Consider the following 16512-nt stretch of genomic DNA (forward strand, 5'->3'; position numbering starts at 1 on the left):
CTTTTCGCGCCTGCTTCCGTTCTAGAAAACTTCTACCGCCAGGCATGGATGCATGCAGCAATAGTGTCGCGCAGTGGGAGCAGTTGACCCCCCCTTCGCGACTCGGCTCAGCGTCGTAGCGAGCCTCCGTTACCCCCAAGCCTACGCCCAACAGCGCCGTATTGAGTGCAGGGCGCTTCTCCGCGTTTTCTTCTAGCCTTGCAGCGCGTTTCATCCGCTGCAGCTGTCGCCATATCATCCAACCCTCCCTCTTCCCCAGTGCTCAGCGCCCGACCTCTGGAGCGTCCCACCGCAGTTTCGGATACTCCATCTTTTGCCCAGCACCCGACCAGGGCAAGGATAGCACCAGCGTCTGTGCTCCGACCCACTCCCTAATCAGCCTCACCCTGCTGCCGACATCATACCGGACCATCCTTCCGAGTGCCTCTGCGCTTGTTCTTCAACAACGCTCTTGCACTCCCAGCATTCACACAACACCCACACTCTACCACCTTAATCACACTCTACCACTTAATCACCCTCGCAGCTCCGTACCGGCCACTACCCATCCGCTCTGTTATTCTTCGCCCGCAATGCCTGGCCATCTCCGCACTCGCTTAAAGCGCGTCCTCACTGCTGGCTCACACAAGAATGCAAAACCAGAGGAGCCCGAGTCGGATTTCTACAAGCCTGGAGAGAAGATGCCTCCCCTCAAGTACCGTCGCGCCGTCGATCCCGAGCACAAGAAAAAGCTCGAGGCTTTCAGCTTTTCGACTGCATGGCGCCGCCACAGCAACGCCTCACTGTACTCACCCATGGGTAGCAGGCTACCGAGCCGCAGGAGCAGCTTTAGGAGAAGAAGCCGCAGCCGTAGTATGCACCGAAGTCGGAGAGGAAGTTGCTCTTCCGACTACGATGCTGAAGAGTGGGTAGACAGCGGCATCGGAGCGAGCATCGCCGGTGACGACAGGCCGGCAAACATCAAGGAGGCGTCCGATGACGAAGGAGATGTGCTCAATGGTGTGTTTGACTATGTTTGCATATAGCCGTTGCGTTACTGACTTGCCTAGTGGGCCTCTCCCGTAATCCAACCGAAGACCCTCGCGACGCCCGCCGGAAACAATCACAAGGCGCTCGCCGCTCCAGCTCCGTCCAACAGCCTTCGAGACCTGCCACCGGCTCCGACCGCACTCGTAATCCCTCGCAACCTTTCTCGCCAGAAGAGCTCGAGATCGCACTACAAAGGTCGCACCTCGAGGCCACGAAAGAGGAGTCGGACAAGAGTGCCAGCGAGAGTCCATTCGAGGACTTTGACGACCCAAGCCCTTTCCTGAGGCCGCGTGGTGGATCCATCTACGTACCATACAACGGCCAAGGCACGCCTCCAAAGCTGCCCTTCTGGGGCACTGCATACCCCTCGTGCGACGACGCACCGTCCAGAGGCCATTTCTCGAGACGGGCATCGGTTTTCCTAGAGAATGAAGACGGCTCTTGCACCCCGCAGTACGATCGCCGCGAATCTTTCTTCGTCCCAATGAACGCCCCGGGCCTGACGCAAGCACGTCAGATCTCCGTCTCCGACTCCAGCTCCGCTGAGGACGAGTGCGTATGTCCGCCTCAAGTTGCCGAAGCTCCGCAACGCAAACCCCAGCCCTGCGCTCCTTGTGACGCCATTGCCGCGATCCTCGCGAGACCTGATTGATTTTTCTCTGCATTAGCGTTCACTTCACACTGTCGATATTCGATGCATTCGGTCTGTACATATTGTCCATTGCATTTCTCGGCGTTACTCCATGTAAGAACCCTCTGATCGGTTCCATGTTTACAAGCCAGGCTTGGCTTTTTCTCCTTCACGTTCTGGGCTGGAATGTCTCATAGACTACATCTGACATCGTCAACGGTTTCACTTTCACGTCATCACATAATGAAATTCTTCAAATTCTTCACATCTTCAGTCTTAGTTACGTTTGAGCTCCGTCTCGTGTCTGTGCGATCACAGGTGTACTCCTATTACTCTGTAATAATAATTCACGAGTTCACAATACACATGCGATTCAACAATGTCTGACTTGAAGATCGTTATGCATCGGCAGCACGCGCTCAATCATTCAACAGCGACGTGCGGTCTTCGGAGCCGGCCACAGCCACCCACGTGCACCCCAGCTGCCAGCGATCATCACAACCTGCATTGCCTGCACCGTCACTCGCTGAGCCTCACTCTGCGTATCCCAGCCACGAAAAGAAAGAATCACCCACTCCCCAATGGCCATCAAACACGACCGTCTATCCTCGCCCAGAACACGCGTCGCATTGCGTCGTCGCGTTGTTCTTCTCCTTTACCGCTCTAATTGCACAGGTCGTCGTCGCGCGTGCACGGCTCTCCGATCAGCTCTGATCAACAATCAATGTTCCTTTTTTCCCTTTTGCTCGTCTCCTCCCACGCGGTGCGCGTGGGCCTAAGTGCTCTCACTCCACATTTACACTTATGCATTGCAGCTCAACGCGCGCGTGAAGGTTTGTACGGTACGGGACTCCGGAAGTGTTGGCATGTACAGTAACAGGGTCCTGTCAACCGCTTTTTCCTTTTACCTTTTGCGCCGCCGACGCCGATGCAAGATGCAGACGCGCGCTCGGCCCACTTTGCTCCCGTTCCTCGTTGTTTTCGTAGGTTCGTGGGGGGCGGGCGTTTATTGATAGATGGATTTGCAGCTGGCCTACTCCTACCTAGGCGTATGTTTGCACGTTATGCTGGATGCGTTGTAGTACAATGTATTACCCCGGGATACATCTAAACCTATTCTAGCCTGTACGAGGAAGTCGTTTCTAGCAACGAACCAGTAGAAAACCTCCCATGGAAGAAACATTCGATATGCAGATGCATGCTGGATAGTCACGCCATGAGTGCAGTGGAAGAAGTTTGCGCTTGCTGCCGGTACTTCCGTTGAGGTGGAAAAGGATTGGGATATACCCTCATCGATTCGCCAGGGAACACTCATCCGACTCGCATCGCATCCTACCTACAGTGCATTCCGCACTGCGAAACTCACACGCCATCCGATCGCACGATGTCGTCTCGTTTCGTCGCGAGGCGGCACGGCACAGCACAAAGGACGGCTTACCTCTTACGTACAACCGCTTAGTCGACTCCTCTTCGCGTCTTCGCGTTTTCTAGCTACGCGATTCGTCTGCGAGCGCGCCACCCCACCCCGCGCTTGTTCCTCTCGGCGGACTGGGCAAGATTTTAGCCTCGTGCGCGCTCATCCTTCTCTCGTCTCGGCGGCTTTCATGGCGGAATCTGCAAACATTACGTCAGGGTAGCTTGGGTCTGCGTGCACCGGGTTACTTGCTTTGCGCGAGGTCGTGGGGTGGGTGCTGCGGAAGGTTTTCTGAGTCGTGAATATTGGGGGTACTGGGTACGCGTTTGGCACATGCGGGTTTATGGGCTACACACGAAATTCGATGATGGGATTCTGTTGGGTTAGGGCTGTGGCGAGTGAGACTCGGATCGCTCGGAGAAGGATGGGGTAAGCGGTGCTGGGAATAAGGGTGGGATGATGGATATAAAGATGAGGATGGGTGCTTGGGTGGTGTAAGATGTATGGTGTGTGTGTGCCACCGGGAGAATGGGAGCGCAATAGCGTTACATTCACGGCTGTCACGATGGTTACATGAATGTCGCCGGGTGATGTCTTTGGACTCACAGGGTGATGTGATGTGATGTCAGACGGTGACTGATAATTGGTATGTTTGACTTGCGGTTCTGTAGATGTTATTGGCTTACTAGTAGATGAGAGACATTGGAACGATGTCTCCCGAGGTCATGGGTTGGCAATCATTGCTGAACACTTGGTACATCGTTGGTGAGACGGGATAGCCCACGCTCAACATGAAGCGTTCTTACAATAGAATATGCAATAACAGCATGTATACAAGGAAGCAACCGCTCGAGATGTATCGACTTTACATGCTCGCGGCTATATAGCAGTGAGTGGTCGCTACGCTATACGGATGTGGTTGCAGTGTTTCAATTTCGCTGAAATTTGGTATGGCTTCGTATGATATGTGTGCACGACAATCTTATGTATCAGATCTGGGATCTCCTGAAAGGTATACTAGATAATCTGCCTCCTTATAAGGGTAGGCAGAGGCACTCCTGACATATGGTACTAGCAATGTAGGAAGTGATTGAACTCGCGGTAGACTCTTGATCAGATCCGATGACCAGATTACATGAACCGAGGTCTGGAAACCCGCGAGTATACAACGCGCCAACGACACAGTGGAGAGAATGCGGAAGATGTTGTAGATGTTAATGAAAGCAGCGGGTACGAATATGGCAGCCTGAACTCGAGTCGATTTTCTTGATACTTGTCAAGTTGGGCGTAGAGTGCAAGACGGCTTTCCTGGGCATGGTCGCTCACCCGTGTCGAGACTAACATGGTTGTGGCTCGCTCTGCCTTGTATCAGGCCTTAGCCGTCATGGCGACGTTACACTAACGTCCAGTCTTCGTCTGTAGCACAGGTACATCAAGTCTCTTCCTTCGTTCTTGTTAACGCAGTATGAGACCTTGAGCTTCATCTCATCCTCGACAACGCGTCTGCACGACAATAGTACGGCCACGATGTATGTGACGTAGAAAACAATCGGAGCTGTTGATATCACTTATCGAGGAAAGAATGGTCGACAATATGCTGACCGAGGATAGTTCTCTCCAGCTTCCTGGCTAATGAAAAGCTACGCGCAGGTCAGCCAAAGTACCCAAACACTGTCGCGCGCATGCGACAGCTGCGAACGACTGCACGCAGACGAATCGTCCTCCTCATCCTCAGCCAACAGTTCGCGCATCTTTGGAAATGCTCGGTGAGGTAATCCAGCATACGTGCTCGACAGTAGCGCGAACCGGGAGGTGCGGAGATGATTGAATCTCGAACCAGTGCGCGCCAATGGGATTCCTTCCGAAGCGCGTTACGATGGTACGATCATCGCCACGCACCCCAACGCCTCGCTCTTACCAGACTATGTGTCGCGGCCCGCCGTTGCGAATGGTCGGTGCAGGCACAGCTCGCAGTAAACATGGCAACGAGAGCAGCGGAGACCCTGGTGCCAGCCCAGCGCGGGAAATGAGCCCACGACAGTGCCCATCTCGCACCACAAAAACCTCGTGAAAAGCTGCAGACTCTGGACAAACATTCCCGCATCCGGGCACCTGTCGCACTCAAACTCCACACGGCACAGGCAAGACTATGCCCGCCCCTCGTTAGTCGTCCGACGCTTTACTGCTTCGCTGCAAGCTGCCCGATATCGCCATGCGCCGAGATGCGCCATTGACGGCAGAGGCCCAGCTCCTAGCCCCACTTTGGCTGCCCGAGCCGACGACTGTGAGAGCGAAACACCAGGACAAAGTCCAGCACATCGAGGTCACGCACTTGGAGTATGACTACGACATCTCGTCTTTAGCGCTGGGTTTTGTTCCGTTCCCTTTTACATCTGGTGGCGGCGTTACCTATAACACAATGGACGCTCCCGAGGCGCGCAGGTTCTCGACGAGCACGGCTGAGCGCGTCGGCTTACTCAGGGCGCACGAAAACGCGGCGAAGCAGAATCAATATGGCGCGATTCCGGATCCCTCTGAAATTGAGAGTCTGCTGGGCGGAGATGGGACGACAGAAGAGCTGGGGACCACGGCGGGGCAGGAGGCCAAGTTGCTGCTGAAGTACAGCGTTCCGTTGATGGGGACGTACCTGCTGCAGTACTCATTCAGTTTGGTGACGATATTCGTCGTAGGGCATAGTAAGTCTTCGAAATACAGATCCCATTAGATGCAAGCTGACTCTTATCCTGCATAGTCGGAACAGATGAGCTTGGTGCGGTCTCTCTTGCCACAATGACAGCCAACATCACCGGACTAGCAATCTACGAAGGACTGGCCACATCACTAGATACTCTCTGCGCGCAAGCTTATGGTTCCGGGAAGAAGACCATGGTCGGACTCCACCTTCAACGCATGATCCTCTTCATGTTAGCTGTGACCATCCCCATCGGAGCTATCTGGCTGTGTTCAGGTTGGATTTTGGCCGCCCTGGTCCCCGAGAAGGCGATTGCGCATCTCGCTGGATACTACCTCTCTTTACTCCTCGCAGGAGCACCAGGATATGCCATCTTTGAAGCAGGCAAGCGGTTCACGCAAGCACAGGGCCTGTTCAACGCTTCGCTCTTTGTCTTGCTTATTGCGACGCCTATCAATATAGCTCTGAACTATATTTTCGTCTTCGTTCTGGACTGGGATCTAACGGGTGCTGCTCTCGCGACTGTCATCTCCAACAACCTCCTACCATTGCTGCTTTGGATATACGTATACTTTGTGAACCCGTCTTCGCTGGAATGCTGGGGCGGCTTCACGAAGGATGCGTTCACCCATTGGGGGCCAATGGCAAAACTCGCGATTCCAGGTATCGTCATGGTTGAGACCGAGTGGCTGGCTTTCGTAAGTTTCACGCACTGCATGCTCGGGCATGGAGCACATGCTAATCCTCTAGTAGGACATTCTTACCTTCTCCACAAGCTATCTTTCCACAGCTCACTTAGCAGCGCAGTCAATCGTCATGACTCTAGCAGTAGCCATCTACCACGTCCCCTTCTCCGTCGGCGTAGCCGTCTCCACCCGCCTAGGCAACTTAATCGGCGCTGGCTCCCTCTCCGCCGCCCGCACAGCCACAAAAACGTACATCCTGACCTTCCTCGCCATTGGCCTCATCGACTTCGCCTTCCTAACCGCCTGTCGAAACGTCCTGCCCAAAGCCTTCACCAGCGACCCGGAAGTCGTCAGCATAGTCGCCACCGTACTGCCCCTACTCGCTGCTTTCCAATTCGCGGATTCCACAACCGCACTCGTGAACGCCTTGCTCCGTGGACTGGGTAAACAGAATATTGGTGGCTGGTGCAATCTCTTCGTGTACTATGTTATTGCGGTGCCGTTGGCGCTTTTTCTTTGTTTCAAGCAGGATATGAAGTTGGTGGGGCTTTGGACTGGGTGTGCGGTGGGTTCGGCCTGCATTACGATATCTGAGGGCATTTATATGAAGTTTTATAATTGGGATAAGGCGATTGATGATGCAAGGGAGAGGCAGGAGTAGCCTGCTTTGGAAGGGTTGGCTCAGAGAGGAAATACGACGAGAGGGAGACTCAGAGGTAGACGTAGGACATGTGTAGATCCGTGTTAATAATAAAAGCGAAAGTGAACAATCTCGCCCGAGGAGATAAGTGAACACCCTAGAGCACACATTGACGTTGGGTCACCGAGTCTGCATGTTGCTGTCTTCGTGTAGACCGTAGACCTGTTCAACTTTCCCATGCTTGAGGTGAAATGACGATCTCAGAGAGACACGTACTTAATACAGAGTTAATAATATGAGCTATGGGCTGGTTGTACAGTCAGGTAAACAAGAACGAGGCTTGTATGTGCTATGCTAGGTATCTACACTTGTGTCCAAATGGGAATTCCATAAACCCATGTCGCTGAGCGCTCTTTCCTACGAAATCTAAAGAACCAACATGAACGCTACACAAAGAAAACAATACGCGGCTTGCCAACAATAAAGCTCCCGCTCTGGTCGTCATATTGACAAACCCGGTAGAACCATGCCCTCCCAACCTCACGCTGTAACATGCTTCTGTTAACAAGAACAACTCCCAACTCTATCTATCGACGAGCGAACTCGATATCTCCCTTGCGAGCCGGCTTAATGTTCGGGTCGTACCACCAAACACACACAATAAGCGTAATCATCATAGGCAAGAAGTCGTATACATAAATCGGCCATTCGTGCGACAGCAGATAACCATCCTGATTCCATCCATTAGCAGTCACTCAACCATCAATCGAAAGGACGGAACAAAACATACCTTGCCCATCGCATACTCAATAACCCTACAAAGGTTACGAATAGTAATGCACACACTAGCCGCATACAAAAACCAGATCAACTTCGTCCACGGAATATCCGCCGACGCAGCTGTAGGTCCCTTTTGGAGTCTCACGTGCCAGATACCCGCTACGACGACGAAGAAGCCGAAGATGAGGATCTGGAGAATGAGGCCGCCGAGGATGATGTTCTCGCCGCGTTTGAAGCCCGAGGCGTCGGAGGCGGATACGAGCATGCCGGCGCCACCGCCTTGGATCATACTGGAATACTCATGTTAGCATGATGATGGCTTCTTGGGAGTTGTGTTGTGTTGTGGTGTTTTGGGAACGTACAAGCAGAGAATGTCGCCGCCAACAAAGAGCTTTGTCAACCAGTTCACGCGGATCAACGAGTACTCAGCAGAGTCTGTGCGACGGATGAGACGACCGAGGATCATGTAGATGGAAGCTGCGAAGAGGATGGGTGCGAGGAGGATGAGCGTGGATTGGATGATGTACGGGGTTTTGTTCTCGGTGTCGTTGTGGGCTGCGGCTCGGGCTGAGTAGCCTATGGCTTCGCACTGGAGTGGATGTTAGTATGTGTTTCTTTGGGTTAAGCAGCTTTTGTGACCAGAAGCTGGAGGGTTGGAGGGGGGATTGAATACATACCAGAGCTCCGATGACGAAGGGTATGCAGAACCATGTCCTGTTCTTGACAAGGCGGTATGTGTGGATGAAGAACAGTATGAACATGATCACGGCGGTAATGGCGCCGGCCGCGATGGTAGGTGTGTACGGCCAGAGTACGTACTCTGGTATCGCGTTTGAGTCGTCTACTGGTCCCGGTGTCGACATTTTGGGTTGGAGGAAGGGGGTTTGAGGCAAGAGCCTTTATGGTACCACGGAATCAGGTTGAGCAGTTGTGGCAATGTATTTGAGAGATTTGGAAGTGTCTATGGTAGTACACTGTTGAACTGTTGGTATGTGGACTGAGGCTGGCTGATGGAGAAGAGTGTAGCAACGTCTTTATGTATAGAAGTCATAACGAGAAGCCGCGGGGCACAGCCCACCTAGCGTATCCCGTATCTAGATTCCCTGGACCCGTACGTAGATTGCCCGAGCAACGTTCCCGCCCTCTGTTGGGATGCGTAGATATCCCGGATAGAGAAGGAGAAGGGTCTGTGCATACGACTAGCGCGTCCAGATACGACGCGCCAATCGCATTGCTGCCAGAATACTGAGCTCCACTCTTTTTGTTCTTTCCTCGAACATCCTACATTAGTTCCTCGCGTGTAGTGGTGTCAAACACGGGGTAGCAGGAGGAAGTCTTCAATGTCGCTTCCAGAATACGTCGTAAATCTTGACGTGGTGCGTGCAAGTAGATAAGTCGGCTGCTTCGCACGTTTCGCACAGCCTCCCCCTGATAACTATCATCGCTTCGAATGGTCGTGTTCTACGCTGACCAGCCAAGTCCTGTAAAGGTAGTCTACCTGATCAGTCAACATGCGGATACTCGAGCCTAGCCTGATTCCACTTACCACATAAGACTTCGTCAAGCCAGCCACACATTCTTCGCAAGCATATCCCAAAGCAGTCTGGTGGAAGGAATAATCAATACTGATTTGGCGTAGGGATGTTGTTTCGATGCAATAGTTGTGCGCAAGCTGGCGGTAATCAAGCATGTTTGCAACCTCCGCGTCTCCGCAACGGGCAGCATAGCCTGCGTCGGAGGATTTGTTCCATGGAGGAACATCTCGCCTTTTGCAGCAGGTCGGGAGCGTACACAGCTCGGCGCACAATGATAAAAATGTCGAATGCCAAGAAAAGTTCCAAGGCTTCATGTCGCATGTCCAGAATATGGTGTCGGCGGAACAGAGCCACCTCGTATCTGCTCCTTGGGCCACTGAAGCCACTGCTTCCACTCGCTAGGGACCATGTGATCCGCGATCTTGAGTATCTGCTCTGCGAGCCCCTCCAGATACCAGTAACTTGCTGCTGCTCTGTGCATCATGACAGCGTAATGTGCAAAGATGATTAGAGATCCCGGCTGCTTCTCCGATAGAAGCTCGATATAGCGGTTGGAGATGAGGTGAATCCAAATCTTCAGCAACGCGTCGGAAGGCGGCTTGTCAGACTTTTCCGCGACCTGGAAGACCAGTTCGAGGATATGGCAGGCAAAGCCATATGCATCCACGATATCGGGAGGATAGACATGATGGACGACTTCCGAGAACTTGCGCAGCTGGACAAGTTCAGTATTGGGTGGTTGTTCTTCCGTCATCCAATCAATGTCTTTGACGTCGTCCGGAATCATGCGGCCCAACTCGCTGGCCTTCATTTCCGTATAAAAGCCAGTCACCATGGGTCTTATCCTCCGGGTCAAAACCAGATTGGAAAGCACGCTGTCGAACGCGTGCTCCATGTCCGAGTGAGCTGCAACTGAAGCTACACATGCGTGTGGGAATAGGACTCCGGCGAACAGAAGGACCGCTTTGAAGTTCGAATGATCGATGTCGCGAACCGATGTTTGGAAACTAAGTAGAGCTGCGTCATGGTACTTCTCGGCCTGGTACGAGTATTGCAGAGCCTCTTCTGGAGCTGAGGTCCGACTCAGGTGTAGTGCGCTGAGAGCAAGAGCTGCCTGGAGGAGGTAGGGATGATCGAAAGCTGTCTGTATCAGAAAGGTCGAGCACACATCCTCAGCATCTGTATTATTCGCTGCGAGGGTTTTGGCGGTGACATTAGTATAGTGACTGCGCACGGAGTCAGTTCAAATTTCTTGATATTTTCCGTAAGCAGTGAATGTGTTCTGGTGACCGAAGGTTATGACCGGTCTTGGAGGTAGAGTGAGACGCTCTCAAAGCGTCAAGATCGAATTGAAAGGACGTACTGGAGCAACCGTAGTTGGGGTATATTAAGCGTCAGATCAGGCCGGCTGGATGCGCCATTGAGATCGATAGTACCAAACTCTGGTAATGGTTGCTGATCAAGAGCATTGGCATGACCATCCGTGGATGACGGCGTAAAAGCTGGTGTTCCAGCCGGCAAAGGCGATACGTGGGACGCCTCACGACTCTCGCGGTTGGTGGAAGGTCGGTATTCACACACCGTGCCTTGCTTCACGCAGTTTGCGCAGTTGGGCCTCTGTTCATCGCACTTTGAGATTTGTTAGTCGCAAGTAGAATTCGCAACTCGAATGGGAAGGCGCACTTTGACATGTCGGCCTTTGCACGGTAAGCAGCCGTTTCGCGACTTCTTATGAGGCTTGCGAGTCTTCGCTCTGTCCATGTTATGTTGTTGATGCGATCATATCGGAGGCTTGTCTGGAGGAACGCGATGGGCAGATTGGACGATCTACGCTTGTGATGCGTCACCCGTCGACGAAACCGGGAGCGGCACTAAGATATGGCCCGTGCACCCGAGACAGCCGTAGCCTACCCGATACAAGCACTCGAAGCACAGTTGTGGCTGTGTTCATCGTCTTGCAATTACTTATGAGGCAATCGGGCTCAAAAGGACAAAAATAGCACTGCATATGGTAGAGATGCAGGTGTTTGGCCGTACATACATTTTCACATTCGTAACCAACGTATCTATCATATCAAAAACCTCAGTGGATGTCCACGTCCCACGCTAAGTCGAGCAGAAATGCGTAACGCCAGCGCAATGACTATATTCATGCGATTACTCCTCGTCCTCATCTTCTTCATCCTCAAGGTCCGTCCGCTCAACAATCAGATTACCACTTCGGCCAATGCGCTCCTTAATCGTGCCGCCAGTCTTGAGTTCGTACACCTCGCGCGGCATAGGGCTGACCAGTTGGAACTTGTACTCATGTTCAAAATCCTTTGGCTCTTCGACCTTCTCCTGTGCGCCTTCTTCAGACTGCAGGATATCGTAGCATTCAACGAACGCGTAAAGTTCCTCGATATGAGCATCCGCGGCGAATTTGCGGACCACACGCTCGGCATTAGGCATGCGAAGACTGATGCGTACGATGTCCTTTTCCTCGGGACTGGGCTCAGAGCGAATTGATGCGGCGCGCCATTTGCGCCATTGGGCGAGGTTTTGTGCGTATCGTTCAATGGCTTGTTCGCGCTCAAGTGCTTCCTTTTCTTCTCGGGCTTTCCGCTCCGCTTCCTCCTTCTTCTTGCGCGCCTTTTCTCGGTCCGCTGCAAGTGAGCGTTCATATGCGCTGTTCTGTTGTTCTCGGATATTCCTTGTCGCCTGCTGTTCAGCGCGCTGACTGCGTACGCGATTCAGCGGCTCTGTGTGTTGCTGCATCGCCTGTCTTAGCTTTGCGATGTACTGCTGTGGAGTTGTAGGACCGGCTACGCGCGCCGCGATGCCCATAGCTGTCGACGACACTTGCGGTGTGTGTACGATAAGGCCAGTAAAAGGAAACTTCGTGCACGATAGCGCAGCAGAAACCTGGTATGCTTCCGAATCTTGCACATTGCCCGCCCACAGTATTATATTGTTCTCGGGGTTCCGTACAAACTCCACGACCTCTGGTGCGAGAAGTGTGTCCTTTATGAAAGAAGACGTCTCATCGTGCTCGGGACTGACCAGCACGACCATCAGGAATTGTAGGTTCTTCTTGGCCAGATCGAAGGCTTGCGCGTATCCGCTCTCGAAGAACGGCAGGGTGTGGCTTCCATATTCCTCCTCGAACTCGCGGATGAACCGCGCCGCTGTATCTCGTGGGTTCAGAGGTCGGCGTCCGCTTGCGCTGCGTTGAGAGGCGGGTGTGTTGATATTGCTAGCCGTCACCCTCCCCCATGCGCGGGGTAGGAAGGGGAACAGCCAGCCTAATAGTCGGAAAGACTTCGCGAATAAGGAGTACACGAGCGAGAATGGCGCAAAGAATATCGCAAGCACCAGCGGAACTTGTGTGGTGACCTGGCTTTCTGGCTGCGGGACCACCCTCGGCGCAGGCTCTATCCTGACTCTCCTCCCACTACTTGTTGAGGATCGTGGTGAAGCAAAACCATTCAACAGTGTCTCTTGTCGGCGGATGTCTTGGGGCGGTGGTAATTGAGCGGCGGCGGCAGCGACTGGGTCTTCGGTCGGTTCGCCGTCGAAGAAGCGGGTTACTGCTATGTTGACATTCCATTGCGCGCGCTGGAGAATTGGTATCGCGTCGGACGTCGCTTGATCGGTAACGGCGGTGTATTGCTGGAGTGCGGCTTGCTGGTCGGCTGTGAGGGATGCGATGTCCACGCCGCTGTCCGCCATCGTAGGTATTCGGCTTGTCTGATTCTAGATTGAGGTTTTGAGTTGTGTGTGATCGGATGCCAGATTTTGCGACAGAGGTTTATATCGGAAAGGACTGTAGTGTGGAAATGTGATGTAGGGTGAAAGTCTTGGTCTACGTGTTGCCTTTACAGCGGCGATGATGTAGCGGTGGTCGGAGCTTACGCTCGAACTACGGGACAAAGGTGAGGCTAACCTTGAATGATCAGCCTTCGCCACGGAACACTAATAACCCACGGGGTAGTTGGTGAATCAGCATTGTTGCGATTGCTCTCCCAACAACTATAGGATGGGTGATAGAGGCTGCCGCCTAATATCGTGGATGCTACATACCGAATCTCCAGGCCACCCATGGATGTTCTGAACCCGCTTGCTAAGTACCTAGGTACGTGCGCCGAGTCACATTTGCAGCAGTGCCATCCATTTGACACAACCTTGGAATCGTTTGCGCACGATCAACGATCTCAGAGTTCGAAATAGGCTCTTTGGTATTTGGCGATCACGCCTAAAGGTTTCCGCCATATCTCTAAAAATATTCGTTCCACAAGTAAGCCCAATTGAATCCCAATATGTAGCAAGACGTGCAAATAGTCAGGGCGCACGCCAGCAAGCAACAACTTCCAATACCAGGAATACTCAGTCAAGGTGCATCATACATCTCTCCAGAATTATTGTAGTTCAAGACACCTGGTAAGCCACGCCCGTAACCGATGAAGCCACCGCTGGTCCTGTTGGTAGCAATCAGGTAGCCACAGCTACACGACGTTGAGCGGAAGCTTTTCAATGTGTATTAAAAATCGAGGATCATGGACTAAGCGCTTCACCTCATCACCTTATCTCAGTAATGTACTTCTACTCTTACCACCAGTGACAAAGCGCACTCGACCAAGCTGAAACCAATAAATAGTACAGCCCCACTAAGCATCATTATCAATGCACTGAAGCGTGGTGTCGTTCCTGCCCCGCACTGGCTGCGGACTCGGCCAGTCTACCCCTCTTGGCCCACCATTGCCCACCAAATCTTCAAAATTCACGCCATTGCCCAAGAACATAGTGTTACCCTTTGGACTTTTTGCCATCAATCCTGTTGTAACAGGCCCGCTTGGCGTAAGTTCGACTGTTCATCCAACTGCATGAAACAAGTCCTAACAACCTCAATAGCAAGCGGTAAGGCGTCGCACTTGTAATGCGAAGATCACTCGTTCGGTAAGCTCCACACCCATGAGTTCCACACTTCGAATTCCCCTTCTAACAGTTCTCCAGATTCGGGTAGTGGGCATAACACAAAATCTTTTTTTTGTTGCCTTTCGAGGTCTTTAAGAATAATGAGAGCTCTACTCTTTTTTGCTCGCGGAGAAGACTTACACTTCCTCGTTATAGCTTAGAGAATAATCAACACTGTCTATTGATTCGACAAGGCGTTTTTGTGAGTGCGCGCTTCCTCTTCCATGTTTAGCATTGATAGAGTCCCTTGCCGTGAGCGTAACATCGATAACTAATGAAGCGTGTGTCTGTCTTGGTTTATTCATTTGTTCATTCATATAGCAGCATCAAAGCTGAGGGTATCTATCTCCGGCTGTTGAAAGGCCAGATTCTACTTTTTTGTCTTACGCCACAAAACACCTTCATGATGCCTCGACGAAGCCTATACCTAGCTGCGCGCATCCGATGGCAGTCGCTAGGTACGGCAAGCACGAACCTGCTCGCGATGGCATGCCCTCGTAGATTGTTGAAATACACGAGCTTCAGCGCTCACTCAGTGTGAAGACGCTTAGCTGCTGTAAGTTTGCTTGGGCTGGGGGTATGAAGGGCCCAGCTCCTGGATGCTGAGCTTGGCAAGCCATTGGCCCATGTCGATGGCCTTGTCGAGCGGCTTGCCCTGGACGATACCAGCGACGAAACCACCGGCGAAGGCGTCACCGGCACCGTTGGTGTCGTTGATCTGCTCCTCCTTGATGGCGTGTACGGAGAACTCCTTGACGTCAGCGTCACCGCCCTCCTTTGCGGTTACGGCAATGGTTGGGTCGGTGCCTTGGGTGAAGACAACAGTCCTGGGTCGCTTGCTGTTCTGCTTGGGTGTGTTGGCAAGCTTCTTAGCAATTTCCTTGACGTCCTTGGTCTCCCAGCCCTGTGCCTCGGCGAATGCGGCGGCCTCGGTCTCGTTGCCGATGACGATGTCGACGTAAGGGAGGACCTCGTTGAGAGGGTCCTTGAAGAATTGCGAGATGAAGGGTGCGGAAAGGTTGAGGATGAATTGCTAGAAAGCTGTTAGCACATTGATCTTTTCTCAACACACCCATGGTCTTCATACCTTGTCCTTGGCAGCAGCGTGCTCAGCCAGTGCCTTGACGGCTGGTACGCAGACGGTCAAGTGGAAGCCACCAACGTAGTAGACCTTAGCGTTCTCGACCTGCTTCCAGATGCGCTCCTCCTTCAAGTGGTCGATCTTGTAGTTGTTGGCAGCGGCAAGGTCGGTGCACATGGAGCGGTTGTGGCCGGTGATGACAACACCGCAGCGGCCAGTGGGAGTCTTCTCATCGTAGAGGTACTCAGTCTTGACACCGGCATCGGCTGAGATCTTCTCGAGAGTCTCGCCGTACTTGTCCTTGCCGATGCAGCCAACGTATACGACCGATTTGGGCTCAAGGATGTAAGCCGCACCACGGGCAGTGTTCTGGGCGGCACCACCGGCGATCAGGACGGCGTTGTAGTTCTGGAGAAGGTCCTCGTACAGGCCCATGTGCTTCTCGGGGTCGGCGAGGATCGCATCGTTGGCCTTCAAGCCATACTTGTCGAGGAGAGCCTGGTCACTGCTGGCTGTTAGCAAAAGCTCACTTTGGTGCTCCTCCGCAATTGCTGCAAAGCATTGCGACTTTAGCTAAAGGACGATAGACTTACCCGACACCCTGGATATCCAGAAGCGGGTTCTCGAGGCAGAATAGTTCGTAGTTTCCAGGCATTGTGTTTGTTGTGTGTATGTAATAAAAGACGTTGGTGTCGTAATGGAGTGAAAGTGCTGAATGTGGGGCAGGGTTTCGGACAGCGAGGGGCAGCAAGCTCCGCGCTAACAATTGCACCGACACGTAAAGTCCCGAATTGAGCAAGGTAAGTGCAGCCGCGTGGAGCATCTTGTCGGGCATACGGGGAAATACATCCTGTAGAAACATGGCTTAACATCACAGCAACTATGAGGTCTGTGGTCATACGCATAACTCCTTGTTAATTCATAAAGTAAAGTAGATCTACCAGACCAGACATAAAACGTTGAGACGCGACTCACTTCCGATCCAGAAGCTCAAAGCCTTTGGTCATCTGGAAGACGAGTCGTTTCTCAAGTCGGACCATAGCCTGGCTGGTCCGCGGGACCAACCCATGC

At 52.7% G+C, this 16512-nt stretch overlaps 6 protein-coding genes across 6 annotated transcripts; 2 read left to right on the forward strand and 4 right to left on the reverse strand.

Moving 5' to 3' along the window:
* Positions 1-572: 572 nt before the first annotated feature.
* J4E78_008421 (uncharacterized protein) lies at positions 573-1681 on the forward strand (the record flags this gene model as incomplete). Its single annotated transcript, XM_049369022.1, has 2 exons — positions 573-999; positions 1050-1681. 2 exons carry the CDS (start codon positions 573-575, stop codon positions 1679-1681), a joined length of 1059 nt encoding a protein of 352 aa, XP_049219089.1.
* Positions 1682-5286: 3605 nt separating this feature from the next.
* Positions 5287-7113, forward strand: J4E78_008422 (uncharacterized protein; the record flags this gene model as incomplete). Its single annotated transcript, XM_049369023.1, has 3 exons — positions 5287-5770; positions 5827-6464; positions 6520-7113. 3 exons carry the CDS (start codon positions 5287-5289, stop codon positions 7111-7113), a joined length of 1716 nt encoding a protein of 571 aa, XP_049219090.1.
* A 566-nt stretch (positions 7114-7679) lies between these two features.
* Positions 7680-8735, reverse strand: J4E78_008423 (uncharacterized protein; the record flags this gene model as incomplete). Its single annotated transcript, XM_049369024.1, has 4 exons — positions 7680-7823; positions 7883-8162; positions 8235-8461; positions 8550-8735. 4 exons carry the CDS (start codon positions 8733-8735, stop codon positions 7680-7682), a joined length of 837 nt encoding a protein of 278 aa, XP_049219091.1.
* A 982-nt stretch (positions 8736-9717) lies between these two features.
* Positions 9718-11168, reverse strand: J4E78_008424 (uncharacterized protein; the record flags this gene model as incomplete). The annotated part of the gene is made up of 3 exons (XM_049369025.1): positions 9718-10633; positions 10771-11036; positions 11091-11168. 3 exons carry the CDS (start codon positions 11166-11168, stop codon positions 9718-9720), a joined length of 1260 nt encoding a protein of 419 aa, XP_049219092.1.
* A 396-nt stretch (positions 11169-11564) lies between these two features.
* Positions 11565-13118, reverse strand: J4E78_008425 (uncharacterized protein; the record flags this gene model as incomplete). The annotated part of the gene is made up of 1 exon (XM_049369026.1): positions 11565-13118. The coding sequence occupies one exon, from the start codon at positions 13116-13118 to the stop codon at positions 11565-11567; it is 1554 nt and encodes a 517-aa protein (XP_049219093.1).
* Positions 13119-14907: 1789 nt separating this feature from the next.
* Positions 14908-16096, reverse strand: J4E78_008426 (uncharacterized protein; the record flags this gene model as incomplete). The annotated part of the gene is made up of 3 exons (XM_049369027.1): positions 14908-15393; positions 15448-15946; positions 16035-16096. 3 exons carry the CDS (start codon positions 16094-16096, stop codon positions 14908-14910), a joined length of 1047 nt encoding a protein of 348 aa, XP_049219094.1.
* Between the last annotated feature and the right edge of the window lie 416 nt (positions 16097-16512).

Source organism: Alternaria triticimaculans, assembly GCF_023758025.1.
Source record: "Alternaria triticimaculans strain BMP 0046 chromosome Unknown scaffold_15, whole genome shotgun sequence".
NCBI lineage: Eukaryota > Fungi > Ascomycota > Dothideomycetes > Pleosporales > Pleosporaceae > Alternaria > Alternaria triticimaculans.